The sequence below is a fragment of the Trichoplusia ni genome, chromosome 11 (assembly GCF_003590095.1).
Source record: "Trichoplusia ni isolate ovarian cell line Hi5 chromosome 11, tn1, whole genome shotgun sequence".
Taxonomy (NCBI): Eukaryota; Metazoa; Arthropoda; class Insecta; order Lepidoptera; family Noctuidae; genus Trichoplusia; species Trichoplusia ni.
Window position 1 is genome coordinate 13,070,289 of NC_039488.1, and position 25,499 is coordinate 13,095,787.

At 38.1% G+C, this 25,499-nt stretch overlaps 2 protein-coding genes across 2 annotated transcripts in view; both read right to left on the minus strand.

The window, feature by feature from the left end:
- The window catches only part of LOC113499061, a 91,718-nt gene extending 67,231 nt beyond the window's left edge, over positions 1-24,487 (minus strand). Inside the window, exon 1 of the mRNA XM_026879395.1 lies at positions 21,078-24,487. Within this exon, the coding sequence (XP_026735196.1) occupies positions 21,078-23,950 (2,873 nt within the window). The 5' untranslated portion in view covers positions 23,951-24,487. The remainder of the gene's footprint in view (positions 1-21,077) is intronic.
- LOC113498814 (dapper homolog 3-like) lies at positions 23,955-24,880 on the minus strand. Its single transcript, XM_026878955.1, has 2 exons — positions 24,021-24,880; positions 23,955-23,973 (listed from the first exon to the last, which is right to left on the minus strand). Exons 1-2 carry the CDS (start codon positions 24,878-24,880, stop codon positions 23,955-23,957), a joined length of 879 nt encoding a protein of 292 aa, XP_026734756.1.
- Between the last annotated feature and the right edge of the window lie 619 nt (positions 24,881-25,499).

Sequence of the window (25,499 nt, forward strand, 5' to 3'; positions counted from 1 at the left end):
AACAAAAATAAGCATTTGTAGGTATTTCTAAAGGTGGAAAAAAATTCTATCGTTAAAAGTGGAATTTATGTTTTGTATTGCGGTTGAGCCTATGATTCTGTTGATGATATTTCTTATTTTAAAAAAATATTTAAATAGTCTGGTCGATTTTCCCTAATACGGAGGTAAAATTTTGCTCTGATCCTATTACTGCGGTAGACGGCTCCTAATACGGAGGGTCAGAACTTATATTCATTAAAGTTCCGTACAAATAATATTTATTTAATAATATTAATGTGTTAGTAAAAGTTTTTCCTTTATTGAAAATTGATTTTATTAAATTGCGTAATCAAATTAATGGTGAATGTTTTTTTCCATTTTGAGTAACTCTGACAATGACATCTAATATGTATGGGACCCAAATACGGTTAGGCCTAACGGCTTATTGTCATGGCGTAACATAAAGCTACAGGAAACTGTATTCCCTTAAATTCAAATGGAAAATTGTTGAGAATCAATAGTATTCGAGGGATTAAATCACTTTCCCCGGCACCCGCAGTTCTACAAAACAACGTCTATGGATAAAACTGAAAAATAAGGTATAATTATACCAAGTTTCATCGAAATCGAACAGTTATTTTTCTCGTGATGCCTGAACATACAGACAGACAAAATAAATTTTAATCACATATTTGGGTTTGGTCACTCGCTGCTGTTTATTTTTTCAATATTTTCAGTGTACAGAATTGACCCTGCTACAGATTTATTAAATTTATAGATAAATGAATAGAACCGTAATAGGAGATCTTAGAACCCTACACGGAGTTACCTGGAAATAATTACCGCCGTAATAGGAAAACTACTCATGTTTTCGATAATCCTAATTCTGACCCATAAATATTTCGATAAACAAAAGAGTAAAAATGCCTAATCAAACATTAACAGTTTTTTGGCTCAGATTTGTAAAACTCAAGTCAAAATTTATACAAAATAAATGTTTTGTGATAAATCAAAATACACCTTCCCATTTTTGCCTCTTCTAAGAAACTAACATTTTTTGCTCGACAGTTTTCATATTTAACTAGATTTCCAATTAAGAACACATACCACAGAATATGGTTTCTAAGTTATGTGATTAATCATTATTTCAACTAAACTTGAAACTAGTTGAATAAGCTAATCAATTGAAAGTTATAAACAATTAAACATGACCAGTACTTTTCCTATTTCGGAGTCATACCACCGTATTAGGATTAATTTTCAAAATATGTATCGTATTACGGCGGTATTTTATTTTTAATTTTTTTGGTAAAAAATGACTTACAAATATAAAATAAGCTATTTAAATAATGAGTGTAATAATAAGAAAATGCTGTAAATAACAAAAGAACAAACTCGAACGGCATCTTAATACGAAAAACTTAGTTTCTAAATATTTGTGTACTTACTTTTGTTGTTCCGTGTTTGTATGGAAACACATCTCACGTCGATTACGTTACAGAGACTGATTGATTTTGTTGTGTTGTCTATGTGCTATAATTGCAAATGTCAGTTAAGTCATAAAGTAAAAGATTTAGAATAAATAGTTCCGGTTTTGGTCTACCTACACTGGATAAAACGGGAATAAAACGCGAAAATAGAAATACCACCGTAATAGGAAGCGATTTTGACTACCGCCGTATTAGGAGCGTTTACCTTAATGCGAAATAATGAAACCGTAATTTTTTTTCTTTACCCGTTTCTAAAAGTGAGGAATATTCAAGTAAGTCTCAAAATAAACAATTCAAGTTACAAGAAATGTAGGTAGGCACTGATTCGGCAACAAAAGAGAGTAGTTACCTAGACACTATTCAACAAATTCTGCGAAATTATAAAGCCCCGTTAGAACCCTCGGCAAGGACTTATTCTAAAAAAGTTTTTTCTACTAAATAACTAATTTGAAAGGAAAATTCGAACCATTGTGAGTAGAAAAACGTATTTGGAACTCCCGAACTTTGCTAAGTACTTTTGTAGAGGAAAAAGGTTGCGCGTGTCTGAAAAAGTCTGGAATCCATTTGGAAAATGGAAATCCATGACAACACTTCCATTTTGGGAACGAAAACTGATTTAGTGATGGAAATTGTTATGTAACTTGGCAGGTTGTATTATTTATCTTGTTGTTGTTCCCCGAAAGGCGCGTAAATATATAAATGTAATGCTTTTTGTCTCGTTATAGGTTTTAAGCTTTTTAAAAACGATGCACGATGATACACAGGTTATTTTATTTTTGAATATTGATAATGTATGCAAACTACTTTGACTAAAATTAAAAAGGAACTCACTAACATCTCATCTCTCTAGAGACCTTTATATAACAAAATGCGCATTACTAAAAACTAAATAGAACATACACGTCGGCCTAACATACTCAGCAATCTGTTTCTATTGGCACTACGGATTTATTCGTCAATGTTTTTCGAATCCTTTTTTTTATTTTCTTGTAGCATCACCTAGTGTTAACGATAAAGTCAAAGGATTGGCATGATTCCAACTCATGTCTTGCACCTAAGTGCTTGTTAAAGTTGCCGTTGTGTGTATTGTAGCTTACTTTTCTCAACTGGCGTTTGTTTGGCGTGAGCTGATTTGTGCTTGTTTTATCAGCATTTTTTTTTCTAAAAGTCTACTTGAAACAGCCAGCAATAGAAGCACTTTTCTGTTATTCTTCCTTCTTGTTCCTAATTTGAGATACAAGGAACGACGAGCCACCTTAATTTACGTCTCAAAGGGCAACAGTATTTGCTATTTATAAATATTTAAGTAATTGAACTTCTAAAATGCCTATTTTTGTCTCTGTATTTTATTTGTCAATTATAAAGACAGCATGGCACGTAAGGGCGATATTACTCAACGTCTTGAATACTGAAAGCGCCATTTTGATTAGAAACAGACATCGTTAAGTATTGAAAGAAACAAATTAAGATATTTTTATTGAGCGCTCTACTGACGAACGCCAGGCTGACTCCGACAGAATTTAATTAAGCTACAGTTATCTTAGTGACGTCAACAAAATCGGCGTGACGTAATCGTGACGTCATTGTTTCCTTGCCGGCGACGGATAGAATCTGTAATGGCTATCAACTAATCTAAACTGAGATTATGTAAAGACTTTTATAGAGATTGTGACGTAGGGCTTATCTAATGCTATTATTATTGTGATCAGGGAAGTTGAGTATAAAGTGGATGGTTTTATTACTTTTCTTTTATATTTCTTAGTTTCTTAACAAATGGCTTGGTTATTGGTTGAAAAATAAAATATTTTTCAGTTAAAGGTCTCTAGTTACCGAAAATGTAATTTACGTGAGCATGACTCGATAATCATGAGTCAAAAGTCGTCGGGCGATCCCGATAACTACTTGTGAATGAACCATTGCATCATTTGAGACTCAATATATACTCTGTATAAAGCAGGGATGAAAGAAAATTATTAAGTCTTCACAAGAAAGGCGCAGACTTACACACATACAAGAACCCTAAAAAAACTTTACACTTTGAAAGGACTATGTCGATTGTGTTTCAAAAATGAAAATTTGATCTATCTCAAAAATTAACTCAACAAAGTGTGAAGAGCTAAAACAATTAATTGGTTAAAAAAATATGGATGTTCAACAAAACTAATTGGTTCTCTTAAACAAACGAAGTGCACCACATTTTTGATTTAAATTGGTGAGATATGTAAAAACAAATATGGATTATGTTCGATATTGTGAGTGCATAACACAAAAACGTGACTGTTTGTCTTCTAAAACAAAGAAAAAAAACTATGTAACTCACTGTTTTCTGAACATTCATGCAGACCTGCAATCCAAAATATAACTTATTACTTTTGGGTAGAAACGAAAATAGAAGTCCGTTCCCCGACATATTTTTTGGAGCTCAAAGCCCGGGTCGTATTGTTGTCTAGCTTTTGCACCGAAATATATTTCTCTCTGACAACAAAACAAAAAAAATCTATTTCACCAGTCGAACTCGCGTGCAATGATGAAATTTTCAATAACAGGACATAAATATCAGGAACAATCTGTAGCAGTCGCATTTTTGAAGCAATTGTTAGGATTTCGATGGAAATCGTAATTTTTTCGGGTGTTTTGATTTAGAATCCTTATAGGCTTTTTTACTCAATGCAAGGAAGAGTTATTAGTAGTACCTATTGGGCATAACCATTTAATTTTAATTGCCTAACATTTTTGTATTTATTTATTATCAAAACCAAAAAAATGTTGGATTTCATGAAACTATATTTGCACTTCTGTATTTCGTCCTGTCATGAACAGCGCTGAAAAATTTTATACAAATATTGTTCCTATATAGTTAGACAAATATTTGGTTGGATTATAATCGAACGAAATAGTTGGAAATTTCGCGTGCAGACTTCCTAGATTAACTAAACATTGATATTTACATATAGAACAATCGAAATAAGAGTTCAAAACGTGAAATAATATTGTACTACGTATAGAAGTTAAAATAGCAATTCGCATTTCTATTCTTGACAAAAAAACATGTTACCACAACAAAAAAACATAATTCGACAATTAAAACTATAACACATTCGTGCAAATCAAATTGGATAATTGCTGAAACGTTTCTTAATTGTTCGCAATTTTCTTTAATTGCAGACTAATACAGTGTAGCTCTAGTATATATTTACTTTCCCTTAACAATGCGTGTACTATGAGCTGAACAGCTCTTAGAGCAGGACAGTTGTCGTTGTGGGAGCGAGATGATGTTATTAGCAGTAGGTCGTTGTCTCGCTTCCACAATCGCAACAGTCATGTTGTTGGAGGTCGTAGTACAGGGTACTGCTCTTAGTACTGACTAATTGTATTGGGTTTTTCGCTGTTCCATTGTTTTTTTTTTAACTCAATTACTTTATTTAGTGTGTAATTGTATCACTTACAGGTTATTTACACTTGCGGTTATTAGCACTGTCTTAATGGACACGTTTGTGCGTTCAGACCTTTTTATTCCTTTTTTTGTGTTTTTAATTTGTTCGTCAATATCTTTTGTTGTTTTTTTAGTTGGGATTGTAGTAAAATACTTATAATTATAGTAAGTTACCATTTGGATAGGAAAATATAAATTTTGCGTAAGTTCCAGGCAGAAAATTTTAAAGACATCAAAAAAAAATTGTGTCCCTTATTAAATAAATAAATAACATTTTTAACTACAATACTCCACAGTAACTGTCACATAAAATTATCAAAAAAAGATACAACGCACGCGATTACATTTTCATCCATCACATTCAAATAAAAGTGATCAAAAGATGGTATTCCTTTGAACATCGAATGTCATTTGGTTGATATGTCTGAAGAGATCAGATATCAGTCAGGAATGGGGCGACGTTGATGTGGACTTCAGTAATGAGCAAAGATTTAGAAAACTTGGCGGCTTGTGTATCATCGTTATTCGTATTGACAGTATACGTAGTAGTGCATGTGTCAATGAAAATTAATTGCGTATTCGTATGTAGTTAATATTTAGCAGGATCAGGATGGTTTCGAATGGTAAGAGGCAGGAGATTTGCATCAACAAAGGGAGGCCCATGCCCAGTAGGGAGTTACTCAGGATGATAATGATGATTTGTATTAGACCATGTCAGTGGAAATAGAGGATTTTGTGACATAAGCTGTGTTTTTGACTAAATTCATATGATGAATACTATATTATGTTAGTTTCGTGGCTATATAGCAAAACCCGATCTTATGGATTTGCTCTGATTTGCAGTTTTTGTCAGTACGACAAAAACTCAAATATGACTAACTCTTCATAGGTTGTTTTCGAAAGTTTTCCACATTTTCCGTATCTATTAAAATGTGAAGTAAACTCTATCGTTATACCAACCATACTTACGTACTTAACATAAACTTCAATTCCAATTCCAAAACACATCGAAGACAATCCTCCTAGAATAAATATTCTATCCTACAAAATTTAAGTATGTTTGTAAGCGGATCATACTATTAAAAACGTAACAAAAGATACGTATCGTTGTTCTCGTAACTTTCCACGTTAACAATGGCTAGGATAGATCTCCACACAATGGCCGAAACAATACACGCTAGCCGAATGGATCCAAACAAGTATTGTGGCGAAAAATTACGTGAAATTATGTATATGTATGAATGGAATTGGAGTATTTGTGTTTGTGATGTATGAGCTACTGTGTGATGATCATTTCCTGTCTAAATTTTGGATCGGTAACCACTTAACTAGCTATGATAGTGGTGGGTTGAGTAGACGTAGCAATAGGTCCAATCATATTATCTATTGTAATATTTTTGTCACTAACAAATAGTGTAAAAACAAATAACTAAACAATAGTAAACATTCTTGAGCCAAATTTTATGAAGCTTATATTATATGAGACCAAATGATAGCTGTCATGTTAAATGAAAAAAGTCAGTTTATTTCAACAAAGTCAGTTCATCCAGACCGAAGTTCTGTAGTAGCATACAGAAAAATAAGAAACCTCCTCCATTTTGAAGTGGGTTGAAAAGGAATTTATTTTACTGCACTGAATTGTCATCCTGAAGAATTTAACATTTCTATAATAACCCCACGCTTACGTAATCGTTGAAAACATGAATTTGGGAATTGAAAATGCCAAACAGATTTAACACTAAAACGTGCAGATACCAAAATGTTTGAATGCAGTGCCACATGTTTAGAACATTTGATTTTGCTAATAAATATGGTTTAAAATAAGTACTAGTGCCGCGTTCATTATTCAATGTTTATATGACAAGCTTTGATTAGATGTTAATGAATACTGAAACCTCATTTAGGATTCCTACTTGCATGTATTACGCATTTGAGTGTTTACTTTAATTTAAATATTAAATTGAACTATTTGTAAATCTGAAGGTCTACCACCACGTTTTGAAGTAATATGGTTATGGTTATCGAAGAGTGACAGCATAATACACGGTGTAGAGCATCATCTCTTTTCTTTTTCTCATATTAGGTACTTGAACGACGTGGCATCTCATAGTACAGGGTCTGAAGGCTTAATGTCCTCAGTCCCTGTATTATGATATCATAAAACAAGATTCCTGCCATTGTATAACTGAGTTAATTACTACATTACACATATCGGCATCTTGCCTCTAACTTGCAGCAATGTCGACATTTGAAATCGCCTATCACCAACTCCCGTTAAAGTTAGAAATGTAAAAGCGAGATAGCACTACAGTGTCAGTCTTACTTTAAGAGATGTCTGTACTATGAAAAGTCAAGAACTCAGGACTGTTATCATTTTGAAAGTGACATGGCGATATATCACAGTACGCGGCGTCTTGCTTCTTTAACATTCTGTTAGCAAGCCTGCTTTGCGCCGCTATTTGTTAAGTACATTTCGTGTAAAAATTACGAGTTATTTTGTATTATGCAAATTTGTGAAACGCGAATAGCCGCCGGAATATTTCATGACGGAGGTCAGCTATCGTTTTCGTGTTTCTAGAACGTTCTTGCTTATTATATTAATAGTCACGTGATGTATTGCGCTACTAAATTATATTATGGTTCGCTAAATATATGATGATTAGTGTTTTTAAAGGTACGTACGTATTGTTTCCCTTATTTAAACCCTAGGTTAGGTAGTAGGTATGTTAGATGAGAACGAAGGCATCGAGAAAAAGAAAATGCTAGAGGTGCTCACAGTCTCTACAATATACTTATATGTTTGGCATGTAACAATATTTTCATAAAATACTAAGCTATCATCGTCATCATTCGATTTAAACGTTGTAAATTTTATATTCAAACAAACATGTGTACAATTCATTAACAAATTGGATTGTAAGCGGCTTAAAACAACTCTCTGCAGGATTAAAAACTGAACTAAAAAAAAACAAATTCAAATTTGTATTCGTGCAAATTGGAATGAAATATATTTGTTAATCCATTTCTATTCTCTTACGGGGAAAGTTATTTGCGAATCTATTTGTGAGGCCGAAAACTTTTCCGAAACTGGACGGTAAGCGAGAATTTTAAGTGCAATCCTACATCCCAAATTTTTTTGGATATTCGGTATTAATGCTCGTTGTTAGTTGAAGCACGAAGCTCGCTATCCTATATTTATTCCTAGGCAATTCATCCAGGTATACCCGACTGGCTAACTTTCATTCGAACGGAGTAGCTCAACGTTTTTAATGTGAAGTGGTATTCGATCTCAACTCGCGAGAGCTTTATGATTTTAGGTATTTAATGTTAGTGAAAATGTATGGAGATGATTCCAATATTTGTTTTAAATAAGAATCTAAAAATATGATGGGTTTTAGATCATAAAAGATAAGATAATGACAATTTAGAGCCACTTCTTTCAGACATTTTATAAAAAATCTTTGCGGGTCATGTAGGCGGAATATGTAGGCAATGTTCTTGGTTGTTGATAAAGAAGTAAGTATCTCCGATGAAAGTTTATGACCATGATGATTACCAACGAGACAAAAGCATCAATAAAATCAAAGCCAGATGCAGGCCAGGGATTAACCCTTAGTTCCCCTAACTGTATTCAAAGTTGTTGGCAAACGTACATAAATTAGCATAGGAGATGAAAACAATTAAGATCGCAGCACATTTTGTGACTGAAACACACTGAGTAGGGTCTGAAGTGCCCTTTGGTGCATTCTATAAATATTCATGGTGTTGAATGGCTGCTTCATTTAGGGATGGGCTATTTTGTTTAGCAATTGTGTGAATTTTAACATTGAACTTACGAACCTTGGGCTTTGTGCACTATGACCGAATTCTTTAGTACGGTTGTGGTATTTAAAGAAATGTAAAGTAAAAATTAATTATTTAGGGAAAAGGAAAGTCATACCATTAGTCAAAAATGCTAGAAGACGGTATTATTAAAAAATAATGGGAAAGATGTTATAAATGCCAGTTGGTAGATTTATGTGGTTCGAGAAAGTAACAAAAATCTAATATTACCCAAAGATAGTATACCCTATTCACACTTCGTCAGTTCTACCAAGAAAGATATGAATATCATGTCATCACTTTGTTTACCAAGAGTGGGTACTAAATAAACTCTAGTAAATAAATATGACAGACTATCAGAGGTCAGAGCAGCAATGTTTTCCTTGTAGAGGTGAGCTTAAGTGGTATGGCACGGCTATGCTGTTGAAGACATGATCGCTGATGCACCTGATGGCGATTGGACGAGGTGAGTCTTTGAGAGGATATCGCGCAGTGTAGGAGCCCGTACAGCACGATGTACATATGACCCAAGAAGGTAGCTAGCTAGGACTGGATGAGAAAGGCGCAAGATCAAGTGTTTTGGTGCAAGTTTGGGGATGTCTATGTCTAACCAAAGACCGCGAGTTTATTCTATAAATACATGATTTTGTCCATAAAAATATGGATGAATCAGAATATTTCATTCAACTAGTTAGCTTAAAGGTAAACTAAATTAGTCTAACATCAAACTACTAAACCAGGTAATAACTATGAAAGACGTAAGTAACGCATAAAACTAGAAATAGTTACGTTATCAGGGTTAAGCACTAACCCGTCGTTATCAGTAAACGAAGGAAATAGATCATTCCGATGCTCGTAAACTGAAAATAATTATCTGCCTGCATTTACAAAAACATTGCTAATAGTCGGATGAAATGCTGGCGAACTTTTGAAGACCAGGATATGTTTTTTATGTTATTTATTTATTTCTATTTTTTTTGCTTTAACAAATGTTATGTTATATTATTATATACATGTGAGCTGTATAATGCTAAAGTAAAAGCTTCTTCAGAATACTCAGGCAAAATTAATCATTTGCCTATGTCTGTGATTTGGAATTGAAAACACAGACGTTTGAAAAATCATGATGTAATAATTTACAATCCTTTATTACACTAAACATTCTGTAACCTAAACAAAAAGAAGCCTATAAAAATAAAGATAAACTTTTCTACAACAGCCTTTACAATTAAAAGACCGAATCTTTACAAAAATAAGTTAACAAAACATTTCCAAGTCAACGCATAAAGTTTAAGAAACCATTCATAGTTTGGGCAAGTAACCCAAATAATGATGTAATGGAGGTGAATGAACCGTCCATTGTTGGGAGTTGAACCCACGACCTCCGCGCCACGGCGGAGTAATCATGAACTTAAAACTTAATCATTGATGATATGATGCATTATGATAAGATTTTTGATTTTGATAATTGGTAAAGAAAATCTTAAAATCTTGAACTTGCCTTATCAATATGCAAGTGCGGTAAGTGAGTTAATATTTCTCTCAATTTAAGGTGATTAAGCACTGGTGATCATTTGGACTAATGCTTAAGGGAATAAACTGTAGGATAATAATACCGGTCAAGTGCGAGTCGGGCTTGCGAGTCTGAGGATTCCGTACAAATAGCTACGGAAAACATATTACACAATATTCATCCATAATTTTGTTTATTAATACATTATATATGAAAATTTCACGATCTTGCTATTACGGTTCATGAGATACCGAGCCTGATGACAGAAAGACATACTTCGGACACTTAGGCACTTTTAACCTTTGGGCAGAGAACCCTAAATACAAAAAAGATTGAACACAAAGAAAACAATCAGCACAAACGAATAAAAATAAACGTTTGAACTAGATCCAGAATCCTCGCATACCGAACAACATTTGTTTTAATAAAGAATCAAATTTATGCAATTCGAAGCCAATTTCTTTGCGATCGACTCAAATCTAGATCAAGATCTTATAAATAAATGAAGTCGGAATAAATAAGCGGGAGATAAGATGTGAAACTGTATCTGATCCTTCAGCTTTGCATGCGTAAGTTGGATATGAGACAGTGAGCCAGATTATGGAGGCCTGAACTTGGGGCTGTCTTAATGAACTGTCATTCTGTGAGATCTGACTTTTTACGAAATAGCCTATAAGCTTGAATGATGTCACGTGAAACTTAAGTGTGTTTGTAGATTTCAATTCGTCTGTTTTTTTTATGTTTGGTATCAGAGCTTTGATCCGGATGAACTGAATTGGTTTTTATTTAACGTGAAATAGCTTCTATTTGGTCCTATAATTTTTTTAAAGTTTGGTGCAGAACTTTTCTTATTTGAATTCGGTTGTATGTTTTTTGGTGTTAATATAATATTATTTTCGGAAGCCGTGCCCCAATAATAAAAGCGATATCTTATCACTATTGCTCTTTTTCCTATGCCTCCATTTCTCACCAGGTTATTTTCCATGAATCGTGACAGCTAGACAGTTAAAATTGTCACAGAGGATATGTAGCAGTTTGCAGCAGTTTGAGTGCAGCTATAATAACGCATCATGAAATGAAAACGAAGTTAAACAACTGTTAGTACATCGTAAATTTAGCGTCATAAAGTCATAAAAGACTATAGTACCATAGCATATGTAGTAGAGGAAATAGAAAAGCAAAGAAGAACATAACTAAGTTTTAATCTAACTCTTAAAGAAACAATAAGGCCAAGCTACGCTTCGTTTGAATTTGAAATTCGGTAGCAGAGGTTTCATCCAATCGAAACGGTATCAGCGTTTAAAAGAACGTTAGATAATTAACATTGGCATATATATCACAATCATAAAGCTAAAAATATATACAATCATTGTTCACGAGTTATTTGATTACACCAATTAAATCAAGCGCAGTTTATTTCTACAGCACGTGTAAATCTGATCGAGTTTTACCTATTTTATGAAGAATTCGATCCGATTGTTCTCGGTTCAACGACTGATTTTTTAAGTTTTGCTTTTTGTTTTAAGGTGGACAAACGGTATCGTGGGCTCTGATTAAAATTGGCCAGGGAACCATTACGGACTCATAATTGGAAAGGAAGCCTAATGATGGAGATGTCGTTGAAAATGGAACGTTATTGAACTGAAAATAAGACGCAATGACGCGTGATGGAAAAATTCTGTCTCGTAACTAGATCTTAGTTTTAGGGTTCGGGGTAAAAGGGTAAAATCGGAACACTATTTCTTTAAGTTTTCGTTGTCTTTTCGTCTGTCACTAGGATGTATTGTCATCAACTAAGATAATTCAGTTAAAACGTTCATAGACGATAACAAATTTATACGGAATCTACCACAAATAGTGATCTTATAGGCAAAGGTTGGTAAAAATATCCTAGATCAAAAGATCAAAGCTGCTACAATCCCAGTTATCCAATCTGTTCCCATAAATTTAAAGTAGTTGATAGCTCAGTAATAACTAAGATTGTCAATGAAGCCGAGTGTTGTGAGTGTTGCAATTTGCACTGGTTGGGGGAGCGCGCTGCTACAATTGTGATTGACGTGACGATTGTGTGAAACTGGTCTCCACTGCCCCACATATCAGTAGTTAGCAGAACAAGACCTATATAGAAGTTGAATGCAGCAAAACCTTACATTGGACAACGCACAATGGCAATATTGAAATATTTTTTTATACTATAGTATGATATTATTGCAACTAATTATTGAATGCAGTCTGAACATAGAACTTCACACTGAAACTAGAGAAGGAAATGATGAGAGACCGTGCATTAGCTCTAAATCGATAGAAACAAGAGCTAATAGTGCTCCGAGTACCGCTGACGATTATTGAGTAGGTCAAGTACTACTTGTAGCTACTAAACTTATCAAGAGCCATTCAATGGCGCCGATTTCCAAGATAAGGAACTCGAGAGACATACACATAGAGAGCCTAGCTGTGGTTAGAAATAATAATGAAGCACTTGAAGACTCCTCAAATACCTCAGAGAGAATGTTAAATACAAAAACAGTTGTTCCGTACAAACCGCAGACCGGAGACTTGCGAAATAAGAACAAAACGGTAAGCCTTGGTATTATGAACCATTATTTCAAATATGGACGAACGATCTTCAAAGAATTCCAATGAACTAACTACTAATGGTTTTAATCGGTGCGATCGCTTTGGGAAATATTTATCTGTTGCGCTAACGGAGTCTCGTTTATTCTACTAGAATAACTTGTAGAGGCGAAACTAGGAAAATGAAAAGAAATAAATAAATATTTGAAACGTAGCCCTAGGCAATAAAATTCATCGCTTTGTCGAATGGTACAAATACACATCACTGATGATTCTCTTAATGAATTCAAAAGAACCAAAAAGGATTAAAGAGAGAATTTAATATATTTTATAAACTTTAAAACAACGCAATTACAGATATAAACTTCCTCTCCAAAACAAACAATTTAGTTCCCTACAAGTTAATAGAACATGGCGGTGCAGTGCATACGTCAATAAATTCGCGCGGCTCCGTAGCTCGCAGGAAGCAGCCTGTTGGCGGTGCAGCGCAGCCTTGACCGGCTTCGGCCCGCCTGGACAAGGTTATTACAGCCCAAATACCAAGGATACAAGGGTTAGGATCTTTACATGGATGGTACTGGTGTTTTGTGATGGAAGACGTTTTTGAGATAAGCTAATGTTGGGTGATGAACTGAAAATCTTCGCAGAAGCTGGTTTTGTAGTCGATGAAATGCAGGATGTCATAGTATTAGAAATGTGAATATGAGTAGGTTTTTTTTTAAATTTCGAATTTCGAAATTGGATATTTGTGTTTTGAATGCTTGAAAACCTTGAGCTACCTACTAACCTAACCATGTCAGATCACAACACACTAAGTGATTGTTAACATAATATTCTATTGTAGGTCATAGTTACTGGCCATAAGATTCAAATTCCTTTGGGTAAAATGATTTATCAGAGCATGCAGTACCTACAGGATGCAACGAACAAGGGTGACCGGTGATAGGATAATAGGCCAGTCGAGTAGGTCAGGATGCAGACTAGTGGCGATTGACGTCACACCCTGATGCCTGTGAGAAACCAATTTGCCAATAACTGCAGTAACGATGTAATGGATGTGTTGATTGCTGGGCTAGCTTTGATTTGTGTGAGAAACGAGGACACTAGGTATCCCAGACTAGACTACAGAGTACGTCTATGTATAATGATACTCAGAATATAGCAGAAAGCCAGGAAGCTGGTGTCAATACCACAGCCGACGACGTCGTCAATGATAAAGTCGGCAGAAGAAGTCAGTTCGTCGATGGTGTGGACATGTGACCATGTGTGTGCATAACGAAAAATCCTCTTGGTATTAATGGGGCTTCAAATCATATGAACACACATAAAGTAGACGTAAAACGTAATACATGGCTCGGTTTAATTTAAATCCCACTTTCTTCTAGAATAAGCAATAAGAATGTAAAAAGTATTGAAAAGTAATTAATTTTGTCACAATTATTGTATCCATCGCAACAGTCGTAAGGTTTACACGTGTGTCCAATTTTGTTTTCGATCGATATAGTTGAGTCATATTCTCGCCTAATTTAATGTATGCTCTGAATTTAGGTTCAGGTCAATAGAAGTCAATATCCAATAATCTAGCACCATTGCCAGCTGCCTTAGACTAGAACTAATTCAAAGGTTGTATTCCAAAGCAAACACAGCCAAGTCAAATAGAGAGAGGAAATTAAATAAAAAGTCCATTTAAAGATTGCATCTAACGGCGCGTAGGTTAGCACCAGATACTTAAAAGAGGAAATTAAAAAGGACCATTCAAGTGCTTTAGAATCGCATTTAAAAGTAGTGGGCGGAATACTGGTAATGTTTACTTTGAAACTGAGAAAAGAGGTATGAATCAGGCAGAATATTGATATAAGAAAGATCAAAGTAAAATAGGCTGCATTTTTACCTTTAATAATATTAAACGAAAAACGCGGTATCAAAGAATGCAGTCGTTTCATACAATCAATAAGATCAGACATGATACAGTGTTCTTTTATTTCTCGCTTCTGTAACGCGAGGCCGCCGCTGCCCGGGATTGCAGCTCCGACCAGTACCAAACATCGAAAATACCCGAATCACAATAAAATCAATGTAGCTTGCCCCTTGCCGGCTGTCCAGGCCGTGACGTACGTGCGAGCGAAACAGACATACGACCACCCACTAGCAAGACAAAGACAGCAAGCTCACCACCGATTTTATGGAGACGTAACCCATTTTACTGCACGCTGCAAATGTAAGGTTTTAATTAAAATCTAGTAATCAAAGACTTTTAAATTCGTTTCCTATAACTTTGTTGTTTCTTACGTACAATGGGTTCTAGTTTTATATCCAATTGGAAAAGCAAAGAGACTTTGAATTTTTTATGACGTCATTTAAATCGCTTGTCAGGCTCCTACTGTCTTGTAAGATTTCAAAGCCGATTGGCTTCGGGACAGATAATTGGTCCTTGGTTGTCGATAGTGAACATTGTTCAGACATAAAGTGTAACTACTTGGATTTTTAAAGAAATGAAATGTTTAATATTATGTATTACTATACATAGATTTCAAACAAATACGAAAGTCTTTAACTTCTCATTATTAGTCCGATAAGAGTTCCTTGCTTTATGGAAATTTTTCATTTCCCTGATTCTAAAATTCCATTGCCAGTAAAAGTGATTGGTAACAAATCTTCATTAGTTGTATTTAAATTCAAATATTTAACGGATACCTAATATATTTCGTACTACATTACCGCTAATCAAAAGACATTATATACGAAGATTGTTTAAACACTTCTTCGAGCACTCTTGAGTTTATTAAATGCTATTAAACGCCTCAAATTAAATAACCTTTCTCCTTTATCACTACTGAACTTGAAACAGATTCTTTAATAACTGGTCTTTGGATGAGCAGGCGGTATTACATAAGTAATGAGAAGCAACAAGTCGGTTCACGGGCACGACTGGTAGGGAAACCACCAATATATAGGTATAATGAACATTTGAAACAGTAAAAGAGAGGGGTAGTCACAATTTTAATAGGACTTGCAATCGTTCCATGCGTAAAGTAAAGAAGTATCTAAAGCTCTAGGATAATTAAAGAAAATAATACAATGTAATATTGGAATCGGTATATTTGTTTGGAGAATCGAGGAAATTCTTAAAAAAATGTAGTTGCAAAAAAATATTATCTGGGATAAAAGGACCAGAACTCGCGTTCGGAAGAGCAAAGGACTAAGATTTTTTCTCTTGAATCAATCGCACTTACAGATTTGTTTAAGTATTATGGATATCTAACTGAAGCCACTGAATTCATTTCTACTTATCAAATCGAAATATCTCTTATAGACCATCAAAGTTACTATACATTCTTAATGTCTCAATAACAAGGTACGTAATCCGACGAATTAATCAGTATCGATTGTTGGCATAACAACAAAGCTACCCGTTATTCATGTCAATAACTGTTAACGTAATTAAGACAGTAAAGCCATAAGGACAAAACTAATTATAAATTGAATCAACGTAGATTAATTAAGATAATTAAGTTGTTATCTCTTAACTTTATTCCCAATAGAAAGACATAAATTCGCGGATGTAGATTTACGTAAACTAAAAGATACAACAAACATCAGCCAATCTTACGCCGGATTAATCTTTTATTGACCAATCACGACTGAGAGTGAGCGACATCAGCCAATCAAGAGCGTCTCGAAAGACGACATAAATGTACTTTTAAAATTTAATGACGATGAAGGACTGAAATTTAATTTATTTGCGTATTGAAGGTGTGAGGGTTAATAAAATAGAAATGAACCTCTAAAATCGAAATAAATCGAGTGGAGAGATGATTTAAGATAAAGTTAACGAGAAGACTTTAAGGGTGAATGGTTGTGTGACCTTTAGCTAATATTAGGCGTTTGTGTTCGCTCGTGTTTATAAACACGCCCACGACATTACGCCCGCGTGGACCGTTTATTAACGGAAACGCCAATTTGAGAGGGAATATTTAGAATTCTAGATTAAAAGATTACACAAAAATGATCCTCATAATTTTAGCTGACCTCCAAAAATATTTAAATCGTGAAGAAATATTGGTCCTTTGTCCTGTTTCGAAAAAACAAGACAAAGTACTTAACAAACCTTTTTAGTATACATTATATCTTCAAACACACGAAGTGAATTCCTAGAAAGAACAATTTTCTTGAGTTACCATTGATTTTATAATGACAGTCGGTAAAACTCTAGAACTGGCACAAAGGTAATACAATGCCCATTTAATATTCCCTTGTATCGTTACAGGTTATTACTACATGTATTATTGACGGACGGTCGGACAGAAGAGTATCATATGAAATGTTAATACGAAAATTACTTAATAGGTCTAAAGTCCTCGTAACAGTTTAGCATGGACGAGGAAAAATTGCTAGAAATTGCTGTCGTATTTAGTAATCTACAATATGCTACATAGTTTGCTGTTAAATGTGATAATAATTTATTTTGAGGAGTAGAACTTCGGTTTATGTTCACCAAAAGCCAGTAGCTTCATGTTCAACAAAGAGTAAGTATTGTAAGCTGATAGTCATGTCAATTATTGTTCTGCTGCTTAAAATGCAGCGTTTGCCTTAACAGATTTTTTATACCGAAGTTAAAAGATTCGATCAGCTTTCCGAGTCTATTAGAATTAACAGGTTGTGGTATTAGTAGCAGCTCCTAGAAAATTCTCAAATAGAGACAGTTCTAAGTCACGTGATTATTGGAAACAAAATGCCTTTTCATTTGATGTTAACGACTGTGAAAATGTCACTTAGCAATAGATGATGTTACTTCGATTTTCAGTCGAATCAAGTACTTAAATAAGTAACTACTAACTTAACACCTTAGCAAGTCAAATCCTAGCTTTTCCTACCTCTGCGAAACTTCTGTAACATGCATTTGCTGAGATAGATCATATCTCATCATTTCATGTCTATAAACTTTCGAGACGGGAATATTTGCTCTGCAAGTTCAGCCCAGAAGGTACCTATCGCATTAGGACTGTGTTTGCTTAAGTACGGGTGCATTTTGGTTCATTTTACGGATAGAGATTTAAACATTTCTTGTGATTTTACAAATTTAAATACTAAGAGACTCATGTAAGTATCAGGTTTTTCCCAGTCGAAATAAAACCAATAGGTACGCATATAGCACTCCTCCATTTAAAATTTCATTTTTGCTCGAGCGCTTCAGAGTAATATAGTTAGAATGAAGTTATTCAGATTAAACTCAAATATAGCGAATCAGGTTATAAAAGCTGAAAGTAGGTCAATTCTATTTTAAAGGTAAAGACATAAATGGAAACTTTTGCACTACCTATGAAAATGTGGAACGTGATAAAGTTATCTTTGAAATGAAACATAAAAGTTGTATTGGCACGTTTCTATACATATAAAATATACAATTGTATTGATAAAAACGTGAATATGTTAGCATTTGAGTATCAAAGGCTTTTGTACAAAAGACCAAAAACTGGTCCTTCAGTACAATTCGAAATATAAGCTGGGGGATTTAGAAAACCTAATAACATCTTTGAATTCTCTCTGTAAATATTATTTCTGAGAAGTTCTAATAAGAAAACACGACGCAGATAAACAAACTGACTCACCTCAATTATCGATCAGACCAAACAAAAATAAGCCTCTGGCATAACTTACATGATATATAAAAACCTACTTGCCAATTCCCAGTAATCATATACAATTTTCGTAATATTATATACACGTAATAATAAATATCCTTTGTTATACATTATATTGAACATAAAATATTAATACCCTTAGAGAGTTCCAAGTAAGGCTGTAATAGGATTAATTCCCCGCCAGTACTTCAGTTATCGATCTCCTGCCATTATAATAATCTGTTCTATTTTCGTTTGCAACTCGTGTATTCTCGCGATGAATGTTTAAACGTTTGATTCGCCGGCTTTGAAGTCTAGAATGGTGTAATTACTGGAACTAGGAAAGTAGGTATCTGACGTTTAATATTTAATCGTGTAAGTGGCGGGCTGTTTCAGTTTAAATGTCAAATTGCATATGAGACACGATACTCCATCGATTTTAGAACGCTTGGCACTTTTACAATGTAGCTGACGTGACTTGGATTATTTAAGTCAATGGTAAAGGACTTTAGTCGTATCTCTTAAGTAAGTTTTGTATCCTGACGGTGCGTATGAGAGATACAGTATGTAATTTAGTCTTTTGCTTTGTAAAGTCTTAGTTTTGTATAAATAATCCTTTAGCAGTAAGTTAAACTCACATTACAGCAAAATTTAAACACAAACTCGCTACAGTAAACAAACGTGTGAAGAAGTGAGTGATTTGAGTTGAGCCTTGTAAAGTCTAGACGATTAGCTCTAATAAGCAGATAGGATCCTAGCTGTGACAGGATGTATAGAAATGTAAGTGGCATCGACACGAGATGCGCTCGAAGGCAACGGACTGCTAGTTCGTTGAACTTACTTTATTACCTCACATTTAAGTGGCTAGATGTTTACTCTAAAATTGGAGCTTAGTTTTAAAGTGAATTTACGAGTATATAAAGGTGGGACGACATAATACGGGTAATGTAAAGAAACCTAACTATTGCTATCTTTAAAGAGACATTTTGAGTATATTTTTTTATATTCTTAAATAAAATTTCATTAGTCTTCTTTCTTAAGTCGATTTTTATTTAACTTTACCGTTTACTTCGCTTAAGTTGCAAGGTTATTACTTCGTACCTAAGGACCAACAAGTATTTTTTAAAATAACTATCTTGATCTGAAACTGTTTGTTAGTTTAACTATAATAGAGCTTAGATAAGAAAGATTTTCAGTTGTTTTGTACTTTTATAGTTAAGGTTATCAGTGCTTAGTCACAAGTTACTGAGTCATACTCTTGTGTTTTCAGTTAAAAATCTATGAGAATTTTTCCAAGAAAATACTACTTAAGTATTTTATATTACACAAGAATATACGATAGACATAACCTGTATAGTAGATAGAAGAAATGATTTCTCTCTTTACGATATCAAAAAGTCATTTGTCTTGTACGTCCATCGGTAATTTGTACGTATCTGCTAATTAATTGTGTAGTGTAGTCACTAGTTTTATTAGCGGATGGCCAGTCATCGAGAGATTCTATTTAATTAGAATTTATGCGTCTATCTCCTTGCTATACAACTGTGACGATCGATCGTAATTTGTTCAGTGTAAATGTGAATCTACGACTGCGTTTTGTATGAATATACAAGCGAAATAAGGATACATTTCTTATTGGAAGCTTTCGAATAAATATAAGTGTGTCTTTTATTAGAAAAGATCTTACAGAAAAATTATCAGGAAGCTAATTAAACATAGATTTTAACTGTCCAATTAGCCAGGACCAAACAAGATAAGTCTTATCTTGGAAGTAAGAGAATGGTACTTTTTATTTGAAAATTGCTGCTGTAAATATTCACGTAATCACTTATTCGTTCTTATCACACTCATTAAGACAACGAACTAAACTCGTTAGGACCTAAAATACTATTTTATTCCGATTACGAGGCATCCCTTTCCTTACAAGTAAAGACCCATTGTAATTTCTCCAAAATTGTTCTCCCCAAGCCCCTTGACAATTAATGTCGACCGTAGTCTCCCGTTCGAGTGTCTCCGTTCCCATTATACGTTGACACGAAGACTAACTGACCCACAATCCGACCGTTTTAACGTTAACCCTTCAACTTCGTCCGCTATTTCGGTAGTCGATCGATTTGGCAAAATTAGCTTCGCTCGCCGGCCTGACCCAATAAACGGAACAATATAAATAAACAATACGTTATTGCCGAAGTATTATTGTTTTATATTAGCTAGTGACGTGTGATGCAGAGTGTTACGTACTGCGAACATTCTCTTTACGCGCGGCAGCTTACACATGTGCGCGCTGCGACTTGATAACGAGAGCTATTCTTTCAGTCAAGATACGTAAAAGAATGTTTTGTCAACAATGACGAATTATAATTGCTTATTTTACACGAATATAAACAGTTCTATACTTGTAACAGTAATAAATGTTCAACGGAACATTGTATGTGCACAGTTAGGTAATTTATGTATGAATTATTATTTTCTTAGAAACTACAACGTATCGGACGACCGTCTTTGCCGTATAAGCACATAGTAATTACAAAATCAAGAAAACGAGGAATAAGTTATGTAAATATGTATGCTCATGATTTTCTATTAGGGACGCGCAAATATTAGCTATAACGGAAGGCGAAGGAATATATATGAGAGGTACTCACTTGCCGAAGAGCGGGTGCCAGAGGTGGAAGGAGGCCGGGTCGTGCGGGTGCGGCGGCATCAGCGGCGCCTCGCCCAGCGGCGTGGTGCTGCCCACCTCGGGCTCCTCGCGGCGCCGGCCCAGCGCCGAGGTGGACGCGCGCCGCGAGGACGACGCCGACGCCGCCGTCGGCTCCAGCAGGTTTTGTAACGACTTCACTGTGATCCGCGGCCGCGGCGAGTCCTGCGACCCGGTCGAGCTGCTGCGCTGGTGCAGCTGCGCCTCCGGGTGCTTCACCGACTGCAGATAGTTGTTATTCGGATAGTACGGCGAAGTCGGGCTCTTTTGCTGACTATTCCACGGCGACCTCTGACTACCCATCATGTTAGAGTTGAAGTATGGGATTTGTAGGCCCGGCAGAGGCACGTTCGGCCTGATGTTAGGGTTCATCCCCGGGTACATGCCCTGCAGCAGCGAGTTGTGATGATGTTGGATGGCCGCGCGCTGACTGGCGGTGTAGTTGTGAGTCATAGGGCTTGTCCGTGACGACATGTTACTCGACGCGTGCTGTTTACTCTGATGATGATGATTCTTAGTCGAGTGAACGTATGGATTCTGGACGTCGGATGATTTCGACTGCGATTCCTTTGCTTGCGTCTCGGCAGATTTGGCTCTTTGAGCTTGTTGGTTCGCTTGATTCATAGCTTCTTGCCACATTGCAAACTGCATGCGGTTTTCATAATCCATAGGTGGCACCATTGGAAAACCCGTTGGTCCCATAAAACGGGAGTTCGGGTTGAACATCTGTGCCAAGTCTGGGTAGTTCGGTCCGGAATATCCGGGCGCGTTGACAGCTTTTAGGAACTCTATATTTTGCGAGCATGCCGCCATCGCCTCTAATTGGCTAATATAAGGTAGCCAGAGCATTTGGTTGAATGCGGCCGAAGTCGCCGTGTCGATGTCGCCGGCCAGCGCGTCCATTGAAGGTATTGGTTTGGGCTGACTGCTGGTGTTGGTCTGGTCCGGCTGTGTGGTGGTCGTGTGCTCAGCACTCGTACTTGATGTACTTGACGTGGTACTCTTCGGCGTAGGAGGCTTTACCTCCTTTTTCGGTGACTCCGGCCTCTTCGATTCGTTCATTAATATATTTTCTAATTGAGATAATGATATGACGAGTATATCGGGGTCTTGCAGTATGTTGGGGTAAGCAAATGCCTCGGGCAACCTCAACTCAGGCCTCTGTATTAATAGTGAGGGGATTTCTACACCAGGATTTGCCAAGATAGTATTTAGTTTGTCTTTCGGGACTAGTAATGGATCGGGCATGTTGAAATTCGCCCTCTTCTTTAATAGATGCAGTTGTTTGAGCGGATTTGTTTCATCACTAATTTTCATCGGTTGCTTGTCTTGCTTTTTCGTTTTGCTATCAGTAATTTGCTCATCCCGATCACACCTGTTGAATACTTTACTTATTTTGACCAAGTCTTCGGTCGATTCTCGTCGTATGCGTTTCTCCTGCGGCTCACCAAACTCTTTATTTAATTTTCTCATCTCATCCGAACAACTGGTGACAGTTGGACTGGCAGATTTTCGATGTTTTCCCAAGTTTAATGGTTCACATTGCTGTTTTGTAATGGTCACTTCTGACGTGTACATTTTTGGGGAAGGCGACGATAGTAGTGTTTCCAAGAACATTGAGTGTTTGTTTGCAGTCTTACTTTGTGGCATAGTGAATATTTCCGGAGAGGAGGGCACGGCGGGGATGCCGCTCGGCTGCGGCGACTGCATCGCATCCGACTCTCTGGAGGGCGCCCGCGGTATGTCCACCCGCCGCGGCGACGCATGCGGGGTGGGCAACCTTCGATGTACACTCAGATCTTTCGGTTGATCATCACTCTTTTCCGACAAATTATCTTCCATGGCGTTCGTTGTTTCAGCCGCACTCGCAACGACGCGGTTTGTTGACTTTTTTTCGTTATTCACTCTCAAATCGGTGGGCACTAATTCCACCGTGTTTGTAGAATCATCTAACTCTTTTAGAAAATCTGTTTCTTCTTCTTTTATTGCATTTTCATAGTTATTTTCTTCATCATCAGTTTCCAACTTTGGTGTGATATCCTCGTTGGCATTTTCGGCCGAGTCGTCATTTATTGGGTTTGATAGTTCACTAGGTAAACCTACTTCGCTTTGGTCTGGCAACGATTGCGAATGTTGCTCCTCTATGGGTGCAGGTATATCAGGTACTTGTTCCGTATACATAACGTCGGTGGTTCCGACATCACTCTGTAGCCTCTTCTCAGCATTAGGATCATACTCTAAATGGTTAACTTCACTAGATTCCTGCATATCTGTTGCCGCCGTCAACGTGTCTAGAGCACACTCGGCCGAGTCACCGGTTGGTGCAAATACTTCATCTGGCATAAACGCTTGTTCGACGGTCTGCTGGTGGTCTGATGGCGGTAGGTGGTCTCCTATGTGGTGCAGATGCAGGAGGCCCTGCGCTGCTGTCATGCTGCTGCGACTCGGCGACTCCAGTGACTGCTCGAGCCTGTCAATAATGTCAGCGACGGGTGCTCCGCCGAGCAACATGTCGTCCTCCTCCTCGGCGTAGTCACCGGAGCCGTGCACAAGATGCGCAAGCTTATCGAGGGCTTGTCCGAGTATTTGATTATCTTCGCAGCCTTTCTCTACCAAAGACTCCAGCAGCGCCTCGTCATGAGGCCCACCGAGCTCCGGTAGATAGTGTGCTTCGCTAATTGTCTCAAACAGGTCTTTATGCACGCCCATATCACTCTGGAAAGCGTCTTCCTCGGCAGCGCGCTCCGGGCCGTGCGTCTTGCGCTGCTCGAAGAACATCTCGTCTGGAGGTTTGGGCTCACCGAGCTCGAACGACATGACGTCACGCGCCACCTCCTCCGCTTCAGGCAGGAAGGGGTACTGCGCCGCGCCCGTCTGTAGTTCCAGCTCGAGCGCTTCTTCACCGCGCTGCTGGTTGAACTCCAGCTCCGCCACCGCGAGCAGATTCTCGAGCGGAGTAGGCTCGGGCGGCGCGGGCGGTGCTCGCGGCACCGCGATGGTGTGAGAGGGAATGTGCGACTCCAGGTCGGGCGCTAGCCAGGCGGGCGCGGGCGCTGACGCGTCCGCGCGCCGCCTCCGCGGCCTTCTGGAACGTCGGCGCCGGCGCCGGTCCTGGGGAGCGCTGGGCTCAGGGGGGTCGCGCGCCGGCGCGCCCTTCACTAGGATAGAGTCAAAGATTTCCGTACGCGGGATAACTCGCCAACCGGTCGGGGTACGCGCGATACGAATTCGGTTACGCGGATCGTAATCTTCACAGCGGACCTCTTGCACGGTGCCGTCGCGCTGGCGCGCCCACAGGAACACGGGACGCAAGCGAGGCGCGGGGTGCGCGGGCGGCGGGGCTCGCTCGGCTAGGTCGCGGCAGAGCAGGCTGCGCGCGCGGCGCCGGCCGGCGGCAGGGGCGCGGGGGGCGTGAGGGGCGCTGCGGCTGCGGCCGGCAGCGGCATCAGCGCGGGGGCGGGCGGCGCGAGGCTCGCCGCCGCCGCCGGGCGCCCGCGGAGACACTCCGGCGCGCCGCACCGCGGGATCAGGCGACGACCGCGCGGACGCGGCCCCGAGGCGGACTGGCGGCCGGCGCGCGCGAGCCCCGCCCCCCGCCGCCCGCCGCCCGCGCCCCGCGCCCGCCCCGCCCAGCGATCGATCGCCCGCCCGCTGCACCCGCCGCCTGCACCCGCATGTAAACACGGCGCGCGCCCCGGCCCCCGCCGCGACGCCGCGTTTACGTGGCCTCGTTAATCTTAAATCCATATCTGCGGCGCGCGGAGTACGCACGCCGGCACGCCCCCGGCCTGCACCCGCACCACGCACCCCACGCACCTGCACCCCGCCACTACACACAACATCTCCTGACCGTGTCACTAGCATTAACCTGACATCCTAGCACTATAGCGCAGCGTCTTGTCCACTGTACACACTCCAGAGACATTCCCTATATTAATGATAGTATATATATCTGGTAGAGCAGGAAGCAGTATGAAACTCAGCGGCGACATGAAAGGGGCGGTATTATGTCAGGCTGTCATCAACAAGGCTCAGATGAGGCGTGTAACGAATACATCCCGGTTCCAGGAAGGTTCACGGCCCCGGGATCAATACGGGCTGCGAGTGGTGCCATCTGACCGCGGCGCGCTGTCGGCCGCCGGCAGCCGCGCGACCTGCCTCGCGAGTTACACGCGACGGAGGTAGATGGAGCCTTCCATAAGACGGAAACTGAAAATATTATTCACTGGTGTCTCGGTTAGAAAGATTGTAAGACTTATCTATCGACGTAAACGCCTTAGTTGGTTTATTATAAGCATAACCATATTTTCTAGAACTATATTTAACTAGGTATCTAAGATTAACTGCGTGTATCAAATTTAGTAGC